The following is a 14,948-nucleotide window of genomic DNA, read 5'->3' as shown; positions in this document are numbered from 1 at the left end:
TATATATCTATTTTTATTTTAGTTTTTTAATTAAAAAAATCAAATAAAATTTATAAAATTAATTTTATAAAATTTGTATTATTAAAAAAAAAAAACAATGTTCATTCCATTAGGAAAAAGAGACAAAAATTTTAATGTTCCATTAGTTATTGAATTTGGTGGATTAACTACTAGAGGAGGTATTTAATTCTTATTTAATTTAAGACAATAAAAAATTAATAATTATATTTAAAATTAAAAATATAGGATACGCGGGATATGATACTCCGAGTATATAAATACCAACAGTAATAAATAAATAAAAATAGTGTTTAAATATTGTTATTAAATTTTATAAAAGGATTTTGCATTAAATAGTCCTAACGATATCGAACTTTTGGATTTTTATAGACCGAACGGTCCTGAGAAAGCCGAAATAAACAATTTTGTAAATTAATGTGGCAGTAAAAAAATAAAAATATAAAAAAATAAAATATATATAGGTATAAATTGGGAGTATGCATCATCATTTATGGAATAAATAACTAAAAATCTCCTCCGAATAGAATAATCCGAAACTCCTTTATTTTTAATTGAACAAGCATTTCAGACAAAAGACTCCAGATAAAAATGTGTCGAAGCAGTTTTCGAATCAATGAATTTCGCCTCTCTTTTTATCCACAAAGCCCCAGTATTATCTTCCTATATATTTGCCAAAGAAACAATGCTTTTAGTAGATTCTGGAGCTTACAATACATATGTAGTCCCAATAATAGAAGGTTATGTAAATTAAAAAGGTATATAGATAAATATAAAATTATTGACAAAATATATATATATAGGAGTAATAAGAAGTGATATAGCAGGTGAATATTTAACAAAATAATTAAGAAGTATATGGGAAAAAAAAGTCCAATCAAGTAAATCATATAATAGATTTTTAAATTATGATAAACTAACTAATTCTATGAAAAACTGGGGTGCAAATGAAATAACTAGAGAAATAAAATCCAGAAATATTAAAATTAAAGAAATTAGACAAGACTCTATGTTATTTTTTTTTCTTCTTATATATATAAAAAAATAAATATTAAAAAAATTGATTTTAGAAAATTTAATGTATCTTTAGAATCTTAACTTTTTGAACTTCCTGATAAAACAAAAATTGAAGTAAATAATGAAATGTATGAAACTTAGGAAATTTTTTTTAATCCTTGTGTATTTTTTTTATTTATTTTTTAAATATAAAAATATATTAATTTTTTTTACATAGCCAGAAGAAAATTTCATGGGTTTATAAGATTTAATTAAATAAAGTATTGAAAGAGTAGAATCAGAAAATAGAAAAGAATTATTAAATAATATTATGGTTGTTGGGGGAAATTCGATGATTCCTAACTTTATTGAAAGATTATAAAGAGAAATATTTAGTTTAGAAATTAATATTCCTGGTAAAATCAAAATATATACTACACCAACTTCTAATGAAAGAGCACATTCATCTTGGATTGGAGCTTCTATTGTGGCTTCTATGGGATCTTTTGAAAATATGTTAATGACTAAAAGAGATTATGAAGAACATGGAGCTATTTTAATTGAAAGGAAAATTATATTTTGATTGTATTTTTTTTTTTTAATTTATAAAACTTAAAAAAAAAAATTTGTTAAATTATATATTATATATTTTTAATTTCTGTATTTTTAATTTTAAATTAATTTAAAATATTTCTAAAAAAAATACTTAATAATTTTTTCATAAATTTAATTATAAATATAAATTTATTTTGAATAAATATAAAAATATAATATTCGAAATATTTTTATCCACATAAAAATAAAATAATAATACAAAATGATCATTGATCAGAATAATAATATTTTTTTATAAGAATATAGAAAATATATTCCTTAATAAACAATAGAAATGTCAGAAAATTCTATAAATAATACATTAATAGCATTAGGTTAATTAACTTAATTGTAAAATATAATAATGAAAGACATATATCAAATTGTAGGATCGCTTTTATCTTTAAAATAAGATTAATAAAAAGATAATATATTTGAATAAGAATAAAAATTACCATAAGAAAATAAAGTTCAATAAGAAAATAAACTACAATAAGGAAAAAAATAACAAATAGAAAATAAAATAAAATAATAAAATAAATAATAATAAAGTAAAAAAAATAAAAAACTAATTTTATAACATATTTATCTTTTTTAAAAAAATATATTCAATATATATAAACATAAGTATAAATATAAATATAGATATACATATATATATATATTTTAATTATATATAATATAGGTATTTTAAAAGAAAAAATATAAGTATAATAATCAACATCATAATTAAAAGATTAAATTAGTTAATTTTAAAGTGTTTGTGAGGATAACTTTTCTAATAATAATAATTTTAATAGAATTTAAAGTGAATTTAATAACGATATTTTGTAATAAAAAACGAATTGTAGAGAAAATAGTGTCTCTGAAAATAATATTTATGAAAATATTTAATAAGAATTCTTTTAATCTAGCTTTTTATAAAACTAATTAGAAAAAGCTTTTTTTGATAAAACAAATAAAAATGATGAAAATAATCATAGTTAATGTTACTTAAAAAAGAAATATGTAAAAGTTTCAATTTAAAAAAAAAAAGTCCAACTAAAAGTACATTTAAATCTTGAAAAAAATAAAAAGTAATTAATTTGGTATTTATTAATTTATCTTAATAGATTAAGAATAAATTAATATATTTTTTTTTTATGAATTTATTTTTAAATTAAAAAGTATAAATATTTTAATTTTTTTTTTTTTTTTTTTTTTAAGAATAATTTAATTTAAATTTTAATTAAAAATATATTTAGTTTGTAAAAAAAAACATTAATATTAATTTTTATTATTTATAAAAACAAAAACAAAAATTAAAATATTTATTTTAAAAAAAAATAAAATAAAAATAGTTTATAATAAATAATTGATATTTATTTAAATTTCTTTTTTTCAAAATAAAAAAAAACCTCTATAAATATATATAAAAACATACATTTATATAATTTTTATAAAATAAATGGCTTAACATAAAAATTAATAATTAAACTAAATAATTAAATTAATTGAAGACTTAAATGAATCCATAGGTTCAAAATAAAATGAAATTTTTAGTTTGAAACATTAAAACGTTGTTAAATTAGAATAATAGTTTATTTTAAATGTAATATAAAAAAGTTTATTTTAATAATAATTTTTAAAAATAAAAAAGGATAAATTAAACACATTAGATGAAGAAATTTTAGAAAGATAAAAAGTTTTGAATCATTTGATTTTAAAATACAAGCATAATCAAACAAATGTAATAATAAAATGTATTATATTTAATATAAAATTAAAAAAAAAAGTAACAAGAAGATGAATATAATGATAATATGAATGAAAATGCGACAAAAAATGCGACATAAATACAAAAAAACAATTAGATAACTTAATTATAGAATCAAGAAAATTTAAAAATCAATGAAACACAAAATATGTAACAAATCGTAGAAAGTGATGATTATGACTTAACAATATTCGAAGGAATAAATCAATATTTAGACAAAATGATAAACAAGCTAGATAAGTTCAGTAATTTAAAGTAAAAATAAAAAAACTAAAAAAAAAAATTAAAATATAAGAATAGAAATAACACATAAAAAGCAATATAAAATGAAGAATAAAACCATAATGATAAAAAAGAAAATAAATTTAATCCTTTTAAATATATTGCAATAAGACTATTAATAAATTAGTAAATAAATAAAATAAACGATTAAAATAAAATAAAATCAACTGTAAATTTTCGTTTTGATGATAAAACAACATTTAAATAATTAAAATAAATTGCATGCTAATATTGGGTATTTAAAAAAAATAAAAATAATATACAAATAAATATAAAATAATATATAGATATATATATATATCTAAAAAAAACATATATTAATAAAAATATATAATATATATATATATATATATATATATATATATATTATATGTATAAATGTTTATAGTAATTAAACTCATTTTTTTTTGATGATGATATTGACAATGAAATTATTAATAATAATAATTATATATATTTTGATTTATGTGATGAATCTAAATCTACTTTAGATGAAGAATAAATAGTATATGATTATTTAATTTTAAAAGGATACAAATACTTTGATTAAGTCACACTTATTTTAAGAGAAAAAAAAAAATAAAAAAACTATATCGACTAATAGTAATTATAAAGTACTAAAATAGCCAAAAATGTTAAACCTATTGAAATTTCAAATTAATTCTATGTTACTAAAATTAAAGTAATTTAAGTAAATCCTTATTAGTAATTTTTTGAAACTTATCCAAGTTAAAAAATATATATAGAAGGATCTTCTTTATTTACACAAATCAAGGATAAATAAATTTTAGTCGAAAATATAAATCATGAAGAAAATTAAGTCACTGATTCACATTGTTGTGTTATATCATTAATATTAACTATTTTAGTAAAATATATATATAAAAATATATATATATATAAATATAAATATAATAATAATATTATAAATATATATATATATATATATATATATACATATACATATACATATATATATACATATACATATACATATACATTACATATATTTAATAATAATAGTTATTAACAACATTTTTTTATACTAATTTAATTCCTAATAATCTTAAATATGAAATTTAATATAAAATGTATTAAACTCTTCAAGTAAATGGAATAATGTAATAAATATCTAAATTATAAGATTTAACTAATTATATGAATGATTTTATTGGTTATGGAATTTTAGATTCTGAAGTATCTGGTTTAGGTCATAATAGTTTAGGACTTTTAAAAAACCAGTTCATTATTATAGGAAAGCCAAGATTTTTGATGTAGTTTGTTTAATTATAATAATGTAGTCATTATGTAATTGAAAGTTAATAATAGTCATGCTTTGATACAAAAAATTATATACCTTATTAATAAAACATAGGAAATACAAAAACAAGATATCGTAAATACATATATATATATTATCATTTATACATTCTAAATTGAATATTATTTAATTTAATATTAATATAAAAGAATGGCAGACATATTAAAATGAAGACAATGTTGATTAAAAATTTAGATTTAAATATATAGGAGAATTCGGATAATATGATGGATCTGGATATTATTTTGATATAGACACTAAAATAATGTCTAGGGAAAATCTTTAATTATAATTAGATAAGATAGCTGAAATCGAAGAAAAAGACTTCTTTAAGTTTTCTGCTATTTCAATACTTTTATATTCTCCTACATTATAATTTTTTATTTAAATAAATATTAAAATCGAAACTGATATTTATGGATAATTATATGCAAATATACCTAAATTGCATTTTTTTATTCCAAATTTGTAAAAATAAAATATAAATAAATAAAAATGAAAAAAAAAAAAAAAGATATAAAAGTTCTTATTTTTCAACAATAATAGTAATAGATATATTGAGATTTATATTAGCAATTTTACTTGTATTTTTTATAATTTACAGAGTCATAGTAAGTGATTTAAACATTTATTATTTAAAATATCATTTAGGATTGTTAAATTTATGTATTTGTATTGTAACATTCATTTCTTTATATTTCACATACATATAATATAAACTAGGATATGATGAATTATTATTATTATAAGAAACTGAATATATAAATTTAACTAATTCGGGTGTTTATTATGAGACTATATGTCTTTTATAGGCTTTGCTAATAAGTATAATTATACTCAGATTTATTTTTGGAATTAAATTTTCACTAAGGATATAATTCATTAATGATATTTTATTAAAATGTGCAGTTGATATATTTACTTATTGTTTTATTTTTGTTCCTTTACTACTTGCTTTTGCCTATATTTTTTCACAAATTTGGGGAAATAATGTTAAATAATACTCAGATATACCTTCTTCTTTTTGTTCAGTTTTACTTATGATTATGGGAAATTATCCATCTAATGAAATTTTTAAATTTGATGAATAATATTCAATAGTATTTTTAATTTTGTATTATTTTTCAATTATTTTTCTATTTTTTTCTCTTTTCTTTGGTATTCTTGATGAAAGTTATCATAAAACGCTTACTAAAAGTGGATATCCGAATATGGAAAAAAATCCTTTGACACTTAAATATATTGCTTTGTGGGCTGTTGAATGGATACCATAAAAAATTCAAAATAAAATATTTGGAACTAATTATTATAATAATAAAAAATACAATTTTATGAAAAATTGAAAAAAAGTATTTTAAGGAAATTAATTTTAAATATTAAATAATAAAATGAAAAATATAATTTATTTTAAAATTTTCAAATTAGTTATTATATTAATAATTTATTAAAAAAAAAAAAAAAAAATTTAAATATGTTTAATAAAAAAAATTACTAAACAAAAATTATAATTATAAAAAAATCAAACAAATAAAATAAAAATAAAAAAGATAATAAAATTAGAAATAAATAAATAAAATATAAAAGTTTTTACTTTATAAAAATATATAATAATTAATAATTTAAAATAATTGATATTAAATATAAAAAGAATAAAAAAAATTTAAAAAATAGTATTATTATTAATAATAATAATAATAATAATAATAATAATAATAATCATAACAATATCAATAATTACAAAAATATCAATAATAACTATAATAACAATAATATCAAAAATAAAAATAATAACAATAATAATAATAATAACAATTATATATATTATAGAGTAAATATATAATATAAATTATAAGAAATCAAATAATTAATTTATTTCATTTTTAGTTATTTTCATCTTTTTCAATTTGATTTTAAGTTGGGACCTATAATGCTAGTTTTCCCCATTATTCAATTGAATCATTAATATTAATAACATTTTATTATAACTCTCCATCATAGAAGTCATTAAGAGATTACCATAAAGGCAAAACAATAACAGTCAAAAAACCTTTTTCAGCTTTAGCCATAACATGAAGTTAATCTAAATCTTTCATAAAAGGAGTTTAATCTACATTTCTTTAACCTTCTTCAACATACTTTTATTATTTTAAATTATAAATAAAAATATATAAGATTACTTATTAAATAAATTCTTAATTAACTCTTTCTGACCATTTTCTTGCTAAAGGGAAAGACTTAGCTGCTCCCGTAAAATCTGCTGTATGAATAATCATACCACTAAGTAATTCTAGTTCATTATCATTTAATTCTTTAAATAAATATAAAAATAAATAAAATAAATATAGAGTAAATTAATAAAAAAATAAAAAATATACATATACTTTTATTATTATCAATATTATTTTTCCAGAAAATCTCAAAGTCTTATTTTAATTTGAAATGTTATTTAATATCCGTATAAAGAATATTCGAGATCATTTATCTTCTAACATTAGCATATTCTGTCCTTTCCAAATTTTCAAAAACATTACAATTTATAGATTCTAATTTAAGTATTTTAAACGTATTAGCTAAATGATGTTGTTCCAAAACAGATTTATCGTTATATCTAATAGCCAATTTGCTCTAAATCAAGACTTCGAAATTATTTGTTCTACCAGTATGTCCTACATCATGGCATAAACCTGAAAAAACCACAGTAAATATATCTATATTTTTCATAGCCTAGACTGCTTTTTTACATTTTGATAACATATAGCAAGATTACATTACTGAAAGTCCATGTTAAAAATTATGAAATGGATTATTATTTTTATTGTATAAAAGTTACATTTATTTAATGAAATTTGCGAATGTTTATTCCTTTATATTATATGTTTACACATAATTATTCCTCACTAAAATATTCCAGGCAGTACTATACATTTCTTCATCAGATTATAATAACATTACGTTGAATTCCCAATCATCTACATTAATTACAGTCGGATTTACATGTAAAATAGAAACATTTTATGTAAAGGAAACTTATTTATTTTTCCTGGGGGTATTGTGAACGTTATTATGGAGGATTTCTCGTTGCTTTTCTGTGAACATTTCTATTTAGGTGTCTACGTATTTAATTTGGACCTTTTCTTCGGTTGATATAGTAGTAAATTTAGAGTATAATTTTTTAATGATGCTTTTTATTCTTTTATCGTTATATATATTTAAGTTTTGCATAATATCATCTAGGATTACTACAGGTTCGAAATTAGAAAAAGAGTCAACAGTAAAATCTTCCTATAAGCTCATAAAAATGGACAAAATTTAACCATTTAGGTAGTTTATGTGGAAATATATTTAAGTTTCGGGAAGAGATTTTATTTATATCCACTCGTTTCCCCTTTAGGCATTTTAGACTATCGGTGAAGTGGTTTTAGTTTAAAAAACTTCGAGTAATTAATGAAATTCTTAGTTAAAATCTTAAATGTGATCAACCTATTTTATGAAAATATCATTTATATTTAATTGCCTTTATTTTAATATTTCTTAATTCAGTTCAATATTATTTCTTATTCTTGAAATAAATTTTAATTAGCCTTTTTTTCCTATTTCTAGAAATGTGTGGGTGCTTTTTAAAAAACAATTGTAAAATAAAGACTTTTCGATTGTTTTTTATAATAAATTTCTGATTTTGATATTTAAAAAAGAATATTTATCATCCTTTTCTTGTTCAATTATTATATTTGTACAAGTTTTAACAAACCAGTTTTAAATTTCGATTATTTAAGAAATTTTTTCTTAGTGATTATGCATTAATTTTTAATGGAATTAATTATTTATGAAAACTCCTATTTATTGTAATCCTTCTATGGCTGTATTTTTATGGTTTGTTTGTTAAAAAATCTTGTATTTAAAAGAATTCTAATCGATATCTTAATTGAATTTTAAACCTATTATTTACTCTTAGTTGTTCATTTTTTTATTAGTGAATTTTAATAATATTATTTTCTCAGTATTTGTAAAATTTTTAAGTTCTTATGGGTTTTCTATAAATATACCTTATTACATGTTTTTTATTTCTAAAATTAAGTTTTCATTTGTTATTGGGGTTGAAGTTATTTTTTCATCTAAATATAAGTAATTTTCAGGATTTTCTTTAATTATTAATATAAAGCCAGTGGTTTCGAAAAGAAACTAAGTTAACCAATTTATGCTTTATTGTACTTCAGTGTTTTCTACTAAAATTAATTAAGAAAATTATTGTAGTTTTTATAAAACTGACTTTTTGATTTTTTTATTAATATATATAGATAATGTTTTTTTTTTTTAAATATATAATACTTTTATTTCTTTGTAAGTGTTTTATTATTCAATTTATTTTTAATTATTTTTTTGATTATTAGTATTTACTATATTAATAAGTATATTTTGTAATTCTTTCTTTTCCAATACAGAAAAATTATGTTTTTTTTCTTATACAAATTATTAAAATTAGCATATTTCTTGTTTTAATTAAATATTTTGCTTACTAAATTAAACTAAAGTATCTTCTATTTAACTTATTTTTGTAGATTAAGTGAGATCTTTTAAAAGAATTTAATCATTTTTTATTAGTTTTTGCTTTATTTCTCTTTTCTCTTAATCAGAAATTATACCTTTTTTATATAAATTTAAAATAATAGAAAAATATAAATCATAGTTAGGTAAATTAATTGTTTATAGTTATGAAAATAATAGATTAGAATCATTTTGATGAGATTATATTTAATTTTTATTATTCATATTTTATTTTATTTTTTTTTATTTTATTTAGGTATAATTTCTGTTTTTGTAGTATTTTTAAATGTTTATTTATAAAAAATATTATTTATAATTTATTAAAAAATAGTTAAATGAAATTATTACATTAATTTTAAATATTTTATTTTTTATTTATTTAATAAAAAAAATATTTTTTTTATATTTTTATTTTTATTATTAATATTATTATTATTATTATAATGAATAAAAAAATTAATATAAAATTAAATGTTTTTATTTTTATTATTATTATTATTATTATTATTATAATTTTATTATTATTAATTTAAAATTATTTTATTTAAATATCTATATATCAATAATTTATATATTTTTATTCATTTACTACTCTAAAAAATATTTTTTTTTTGTAATATATGGAATTTTTTTTTACATATATTTTATAATATTTTTTTCTTTATAATTCAAATACAAATATATAAATATTTTAATATAATAATATTTTTTAATTTATAACCATCTTAATACATGTTATTTTTTATTATTTTGTCTATTTTGGATATATATTAAAATTTATTAAAATAATTATAAAAAATTATTTTTTAAATAATAAATACAAATAATAATTATAATTTTAGAAAATAAAAGTATATTTTAAATCTCATTAAATAAAAATTATATAGATATTTTATTGATAGTTAATTTATTTTATTTAAAAAAATAGATATAAAAAAAATATAATTAAAAAAAAGTATATATATTCATAAATATATATATATATATAATATATATATATATATATATATATATAAATATATATTATTTTTATATATTATTTTATTTTTATTTCTTTTATTTTAATCACTATTCTAATAAAGCTTTATCTATTTTATTGAAAATATATTCAATTTATTATTCTTTTTTTTTATTAATTAATTATTCTCTTTATAAAATCATATAAGATATTTTATTTTTGTTAAAAAATTATTATTTTAATATAAATAATATGTTTAAATAATAATCATTATTATTAAAATATTTATAATCTACATAAACATCTTTACCTTTTATAATTTTTTTTTTTTAATTTTTTCAATATTAATTTCGTTATAAATCAATAAGTTTTCTATCATTTTTTCCTTTTCTAAAAAACCTATATTGGAAACTAAATACTTTATATTATGTTGATTATTTTTGTAATTTTATTCTTAAACATTTGAAAGTAATGCATCACATTCTAAACTAAATTTATTTAAATAAGGTTCAACTAAAATATCGAGTTAAAGAGATTATAAAAGAAGGAAAAAAAGATATTTATCTTATTATTTTTAAATATTTATCGTAAAATTTTAATTATTTTTAATTTTTTTTTTCTAAAAAGATTTGTATTTTCTCTTTAAGAATTACTTATTTTTAAAAAATATTATTTTCATTTTCCATTTACATTAAATTTAAAATTTAATTTACAACTAAAGCTTCCTTTTTTTAATTTACTTTTATTTTTTCAAATATTTTAATATAATTTTCATCTTAAAAATTCACATATTTATATATACTTCCTATATATAAAATAGGATTGTCTATTTCCTCTGTTAAAATGTTTTTATGGATATATAAAATACTTTATTTCTCATTTTTTAGCGCTAATAAATATACTAGTTTGCTTTTTTCTTGAATTTTTTAAAGATTTTTCTACATAAATTCTTTTAAATAATTTATATGGACAATTTAGAAATCTAAAGATAGGTTATATAAATAAAAAGTGTTAAAAATTTATATATTTTCTGTTTTTTTCATATATTCAAATGCCTTGTTTATCACATTTTAATCGTTTTTGAACATTCCTATATATTTTATGTGAAGGACTGCTTTTTATTCTGGAAGATTATCTAAGTTTTGCATAAAGAAATTTAATATAAGCGTTTTTAATTATTAGAAAAGATTTTCATTTATGAATGCATTTTCATGTTTGTGATATTTTAGGAAAAAATTATGTAAAAAAGTTGCTATTTTTAGAACTTTTTCATCATTTGTAATATTTTATTAAAGATAATTTAGAATTTCTGATAGTTTATTGGAATTATCAACAATTTAGAGTATTTAATTATATAATAAAGGATAAAAATCATAATTTTATGAATTTAAAAATTATAAAATATTCGAGAAAATATTAATAAGGAATTATCCGTGAATTTTTTTCTCATAAACCTATTAAAGTGTCCATTCATAGAATTAATATTTACCTTTTTTTATATTTCTGAGTATTTTAGTTACATATATAATATTTGTTATTTAATTTATTATATTTTCCTGTTCTTAATTATTATTATTATTAGAAATTATATATTCAAAATTAATTGAAAATAAATATAAAAATATAGACTTTGATTATTCATCTAAATTATATTAAATTTTATTTATTTTAGATAATATAGAACATTAGGCTTATATATCTAAAGATTCAAATTATGTTTTTAACTTTCCATATTATTTTACGATTTTATTAGATAGTTCTTCATCGTTTATTTATGTTATATTTTATAAATACTAATGTAAATGTGTTATTATTTCTGTTTTTTCGATTTATCTTTAAATTTCAATGTGGATATTTAAATTTAAGTTTTTTTAAATTTTTAGGTAATACATAAATATTTAAACTCTCTTCTAGTATTTAATTATATATTGAATTATTCTTCTCCTATCTTTATTTTTTTTTTATTAACTTTAAAGTTATTTTTTACTTTTTATTGAGATAAATTAATACGGTTCGAATTAATTTCGTGTTTTTTATTAGAATTTATTTATTTATCATTTCCTTTAACAAAAAATTTACCATATAATTATGATGCAGATTATTATTTTTAAAGACAAAATCTGAATTTTATAAGTTTTTATAGCATTTAAGTTTATTTTATATTATAATGTTTTTTAATTATAGATATTTAGATTTTTAAAAAAAATATTTATATTAAATTTAATATATTTTAAATATAGTTATATATTTTATTTTTAATTAGTTAAAATTAATTTATTTTTATATAGAATATATTTAAATAAGTGCTTTAAAAATATTTACTAAACACTGAATATTTTTTTTACATTCTAGCAGACATTATTCCAATAAAACACAATTTAACTTAAAATAAAAAGTTAAATATATATTTTTTTATAAACTAGAAAATGAAAATGTATAAATATAATAAATAAATATTAATATAAATATAAATATAAATATATATATATATATATGCATTTATATATATTAATTTTTAAAATTTTAAAATATAATTATTATTATTATTATTATTATTATATCTTTATTATTATTATATTTATTATTATTATTTTTATTTTATTCATTTTTTTATATTATTATTTAATTTAATCTATATATGATTTATTAGTTTTTTTTTAAATCATAATTTTTTTGTTTATTAAAATATATCAATTATATTTATAAATCTTTATTTTTAATTTTATATTACTAATATATATATTATTTTTTATAAATAATATAGTTTATTTAAACAAAGTTTTTTATATAAATAATTATAAAATGAATGCAACATAAATTCTTGATGCAACAACAGTTTCAGCTTCATATACATTAGGTGATAAATGTCGAGCTAAAAATATTATATCACATCCGTGTTCATAAAGAAATTTATTTTATGCTAGTACAAGTACATTAAAAGAACCTAATAAGGTAATTAAAATCAAAAAAAAACTAGAAAAATAATAATTATAATAGACATATTTATTAGAATATAGAGAAGATGATAATAAAATTTAATTAATTGAAACATATAATAATCCTGGTATTATAAGAAAGGTTATTCCCGATACTTTAGATGAATCTAGATTTTTTACTATATATTCAGATTGTATTAAATAATAATATATTTAACAATATATATATATATATATATATATATATATATATATATATATATATATTTATATTTCTAAAAAATAAAATAAAAGTTGATCAAAATAATTAAGAAACCACTAGTCTAAATCTTAAATAATCGTCCATAACACTACAAGGAACAGAATAAAATAATGAAAAAGATATAATATATACATATATACATAATAAAATAATTCACTCGTAGAAAATATATTTATTTAACATGCACATATATTAAATATAAAATAAAAAAAGTTTGACTTTATCATAAAAAGATCATTAAATAGTAATAGGAGATAAAGAATATATCAATATATTTGATTAAGAATAATAAAAAATTTAAACAAGTATATAAGAAAGTGAAAAAGGATCTTCTATATGTGAAATAGATCCTCATCACAGTAATTTAGTAGCAAGTGCATAAAATAATGGAAACATACATATATATGATTTAAGGAATTAAAAGTAACATAAAAATATTTTATTTTAAAATAAAAATAAAAAAAGAGTTAAGTATAATATAGAAAACGCACATAAATTAAGAATTTTCGATATTGATTTTAATCCTAATAAATAGTATTATTTTCAAAGTGTAGGAGAAGATTATACAGTTAAATTTTGGGATTTAAGAAATCCATCATTATCAATGAAAGTTATTCATAAATTTAATAATATGCCTATTTCTTCTAAATTTAATAAAAAGCATGACTAATTAATGATAACTTCATGTAATATATATATAAATAAATATGTTACTTTTTTTTGGCTTTATGTATTTATTTAAAACAAAACAAAAAACACAATTATTAAAAAAAAAAGATGAGTAAAAAATATATTAATAACCGATATTTTTTTTTTTTGATTAAATGTTTTAAATAAAAATGCAAGCAAAAATAATACATTTATATATTATCTAATAAAAATAAAAAAAAAAGTTAATGATGGAAGTCTTGGATTATATAGAGTAAGTTCTGTAAGTTCAGCGCCTATATCTACATAATCAGCTTAAAGGTAATTTTTTTTGATAAAAAAAAAATAATTAACTTTTTAATATATATATATATATATATATAGAGAAGAAGATGGTTTAATAAAAATATATGACGAACATGAAAATACTGTATATAGTGTAGCTTGGTCTTCTTGCTCTGCATGGAATTTCGCTAGTATTTCTTATTATGGGAGTGTTATTGTTAATGTTGTACCTTCTTTAGTAAAACATCGTATTCTTTATTGAAAACNCAAAAATAATATTTTATATATATATATATATATATATATTATATATATATATATATATATATATATATATATATATATATATT

The 14,948-nt window shown here is 16.4% G+C and overlaps 3 protein-coding genes across 3 annotated transcripts, besides 37 other annotated features; 2 read left to right on the top strand and 1 right to left on the bottom strand. All coding sequences in view use genetic code 6, as the record gives it.

Annotated features, from left to right (window-relative positions):
- Positions 1-97: 97 nt before the first annotated feature.
- Positions 98-1,597, top strand: IMG5_026550 (hypothetical protein; the record flags this gene model as incomplete). The annotated part of the gene is made up of 7 exons (XM_004039290.1): positions 98-179; positions 247-287; positions 341-443; positions 483-776; positions 822-1,029; positions 1,089-1,195; positions 1,257-1,597. 7 exons carry the CDS (start codon positions 98-100, stop codon positions 1,595-1,597), a joined length of 1,176 nt encoding a protein of 391 aa, XP_004039338.1.
- Positions 445-479: a microsatellite.
- A 448-nt stretch (positions 1,598-2,045) lies between the features above and the next one.
- Positions 2,046-2,150: a microsatellite.
- Positions 2,046-2,151: a microsatellite.
- Positions 2,107-2,174: a microsatellite.
- Positions 2,108-2,176: a microsatellite.
- Positions 2,124-2,174: a microsatellite.
- Positions 2,126-2,165: a microsatellite.
- A 47-nt stretch (positions 2,177-2,223) lies between the features above and the next one.
- Positions 2,224-2,270: a microsatellite.
- Positions 2,260-2,302: a microsatellite.
- Positions 2,303-3,622: 1,320 nt separating this feature from the next.
- Positions 3,623-3,655: a microsatellite.
- Positions 3,656-3,886: 231 nt separating this feature from the next.
- Positions 3,887-3,932: a microsatellite.
- Positions 3,897-4,001: a microsatellite.
- Positions 3,926-4,023: a microsatellite.
- Positions 4,024-4,519: 496 nt separating this feature from the next.
- Positions 4,520-4,644: a microsatellite.
- Positions 4,520-4,656: a microsatellite.
- Positions 4,580-4,655: a microsatellite.
- Positions 4,657-6,077: 1,421 nt separating the features above from the next.
- Positions 6,078-6,115: a microsatellite.
- Positions 6,116-6,647: 532 nt separating this feature from the next.
- Positions 6,648-6,776: a microsatellite.
- Positions 6,648-6,780: a microsatellite.
- Positions 6,781-6,841: 61 nt separating this feature from the next.
- IMG5_026540 (hypothetical protein) lies at positions 6,842-8,261 on the bottom strand (the record flags this gene model as incomplete). Its single annotated transcript, XM_004039289.1, has 3 exons — positions 6,842-7,102; positions 7,145-7,275; positions 7,343-8,261. The coding sequence occupies 3 exons, from the start codon at positions 8,259-8,261 to the stop codon at positions 6,842-6,844; spliced, it is 1,311 nt and encodes a 436-aa protein (XP_004039337.1).
- Positions 7,279-7,347: a microsatellite.
- Positions 7,280-7,339: a microsatellite.
- Positions 8,262-9,733: 1,472 nt separating the features above from the next.
- Positions 9,734-9,763: a microsatellite.
- Positions 9,764-9,912: 149 nt separating this feature from the next.
- Positions 9,913-9,951: a microsatellite.
- Positions 9,952-9,986: 35 nt separating this feature from the next.
- Positions 9,987-10,036: a microsatellite.
- Positions 10,027-10,058: a microsatellite.
- A 128-nt stretch (positions 10,059-10,186) lies between these two features.
- Positions 10,187-10,229: a microsatellite.
- Positions 10,230-10,330: 101 nt separating this feature from the next.
- Positions 10,331-10,370: a microsatellite.
- A 57-nt stretch (positions 10,371-10,427) lies between these two features.
- Positions 10,428-10,473: a microsatellite.
- Positions 10,466-10,546: a microsatellite.
- Positions 10,527-10,552: a microsatellite.
- Positions 10,553-12,677: 2,125 nt separating this feature from the next.
- Positions 12,678-12,755: a microsatellite.
- Positions 12,756-12,902: 147 nt separating this feature from the next.
- Positions 12,903-12,961: a microsatellite.
- Positions 12,962-13,000: 39 nt separating this feature from the next.
- Positions 13,001-13,090: a microsatellite.
- Positions 13,001-13,091: a microsatellite.
- Positions 13,002-13,091: a microsatellite.
- A 531-nt stretch (positions 13,092-13,622) lies between these two features.
- Positions 13,623-13,676: a microsatellite.
- Positions 13,677-14,296: 620 nt separating this feature from the next.
- IMG5_026530 (tumor suppressing subtransferable candidate 1, putative) lies at positions 14,297-14,860 on the top strand (the record flags this gene model as incomplete). Its single annotated transcript, XM_004039288.1, has 2 exons — positions 14,297-14,351; positions 14,559-14,860. 2 exons carry the CDS (start codon positions 14,297-14,299, stop codon positions 14,858-14,860), a joined length of 357 nt encoding a protein of 118 aa, XP_004039336.1.
- A 19-nt stretch (positions 14,861-14,879) lies between these two features.
- Positions 14,880-14,947: a microsatellite.
- Between the last annotated feature and the right edge of the window lies 1 nt (position 14,948).

Source organism: Ichthyophthirius multifiliis, assembly GCF_000220395.1.
Source record: "Ichthyophthirius multifiliis unplaced genomic scaffold scaff_1120509249716, whole genome shotgun sequence".
In the NCBI taxonomy this organism is placed as follows: Eukaryota; Ciliophora; class Oligohymenophorea; order Hymenostomatida; genus Ichthyophthirius; species Ichthyophthirius multifiliis.
The sequence above is the reverse complement of the archived record's forward strand: the minus strand, read 5'-3'. Positions and strand labels throughout refer to the sequence as shown.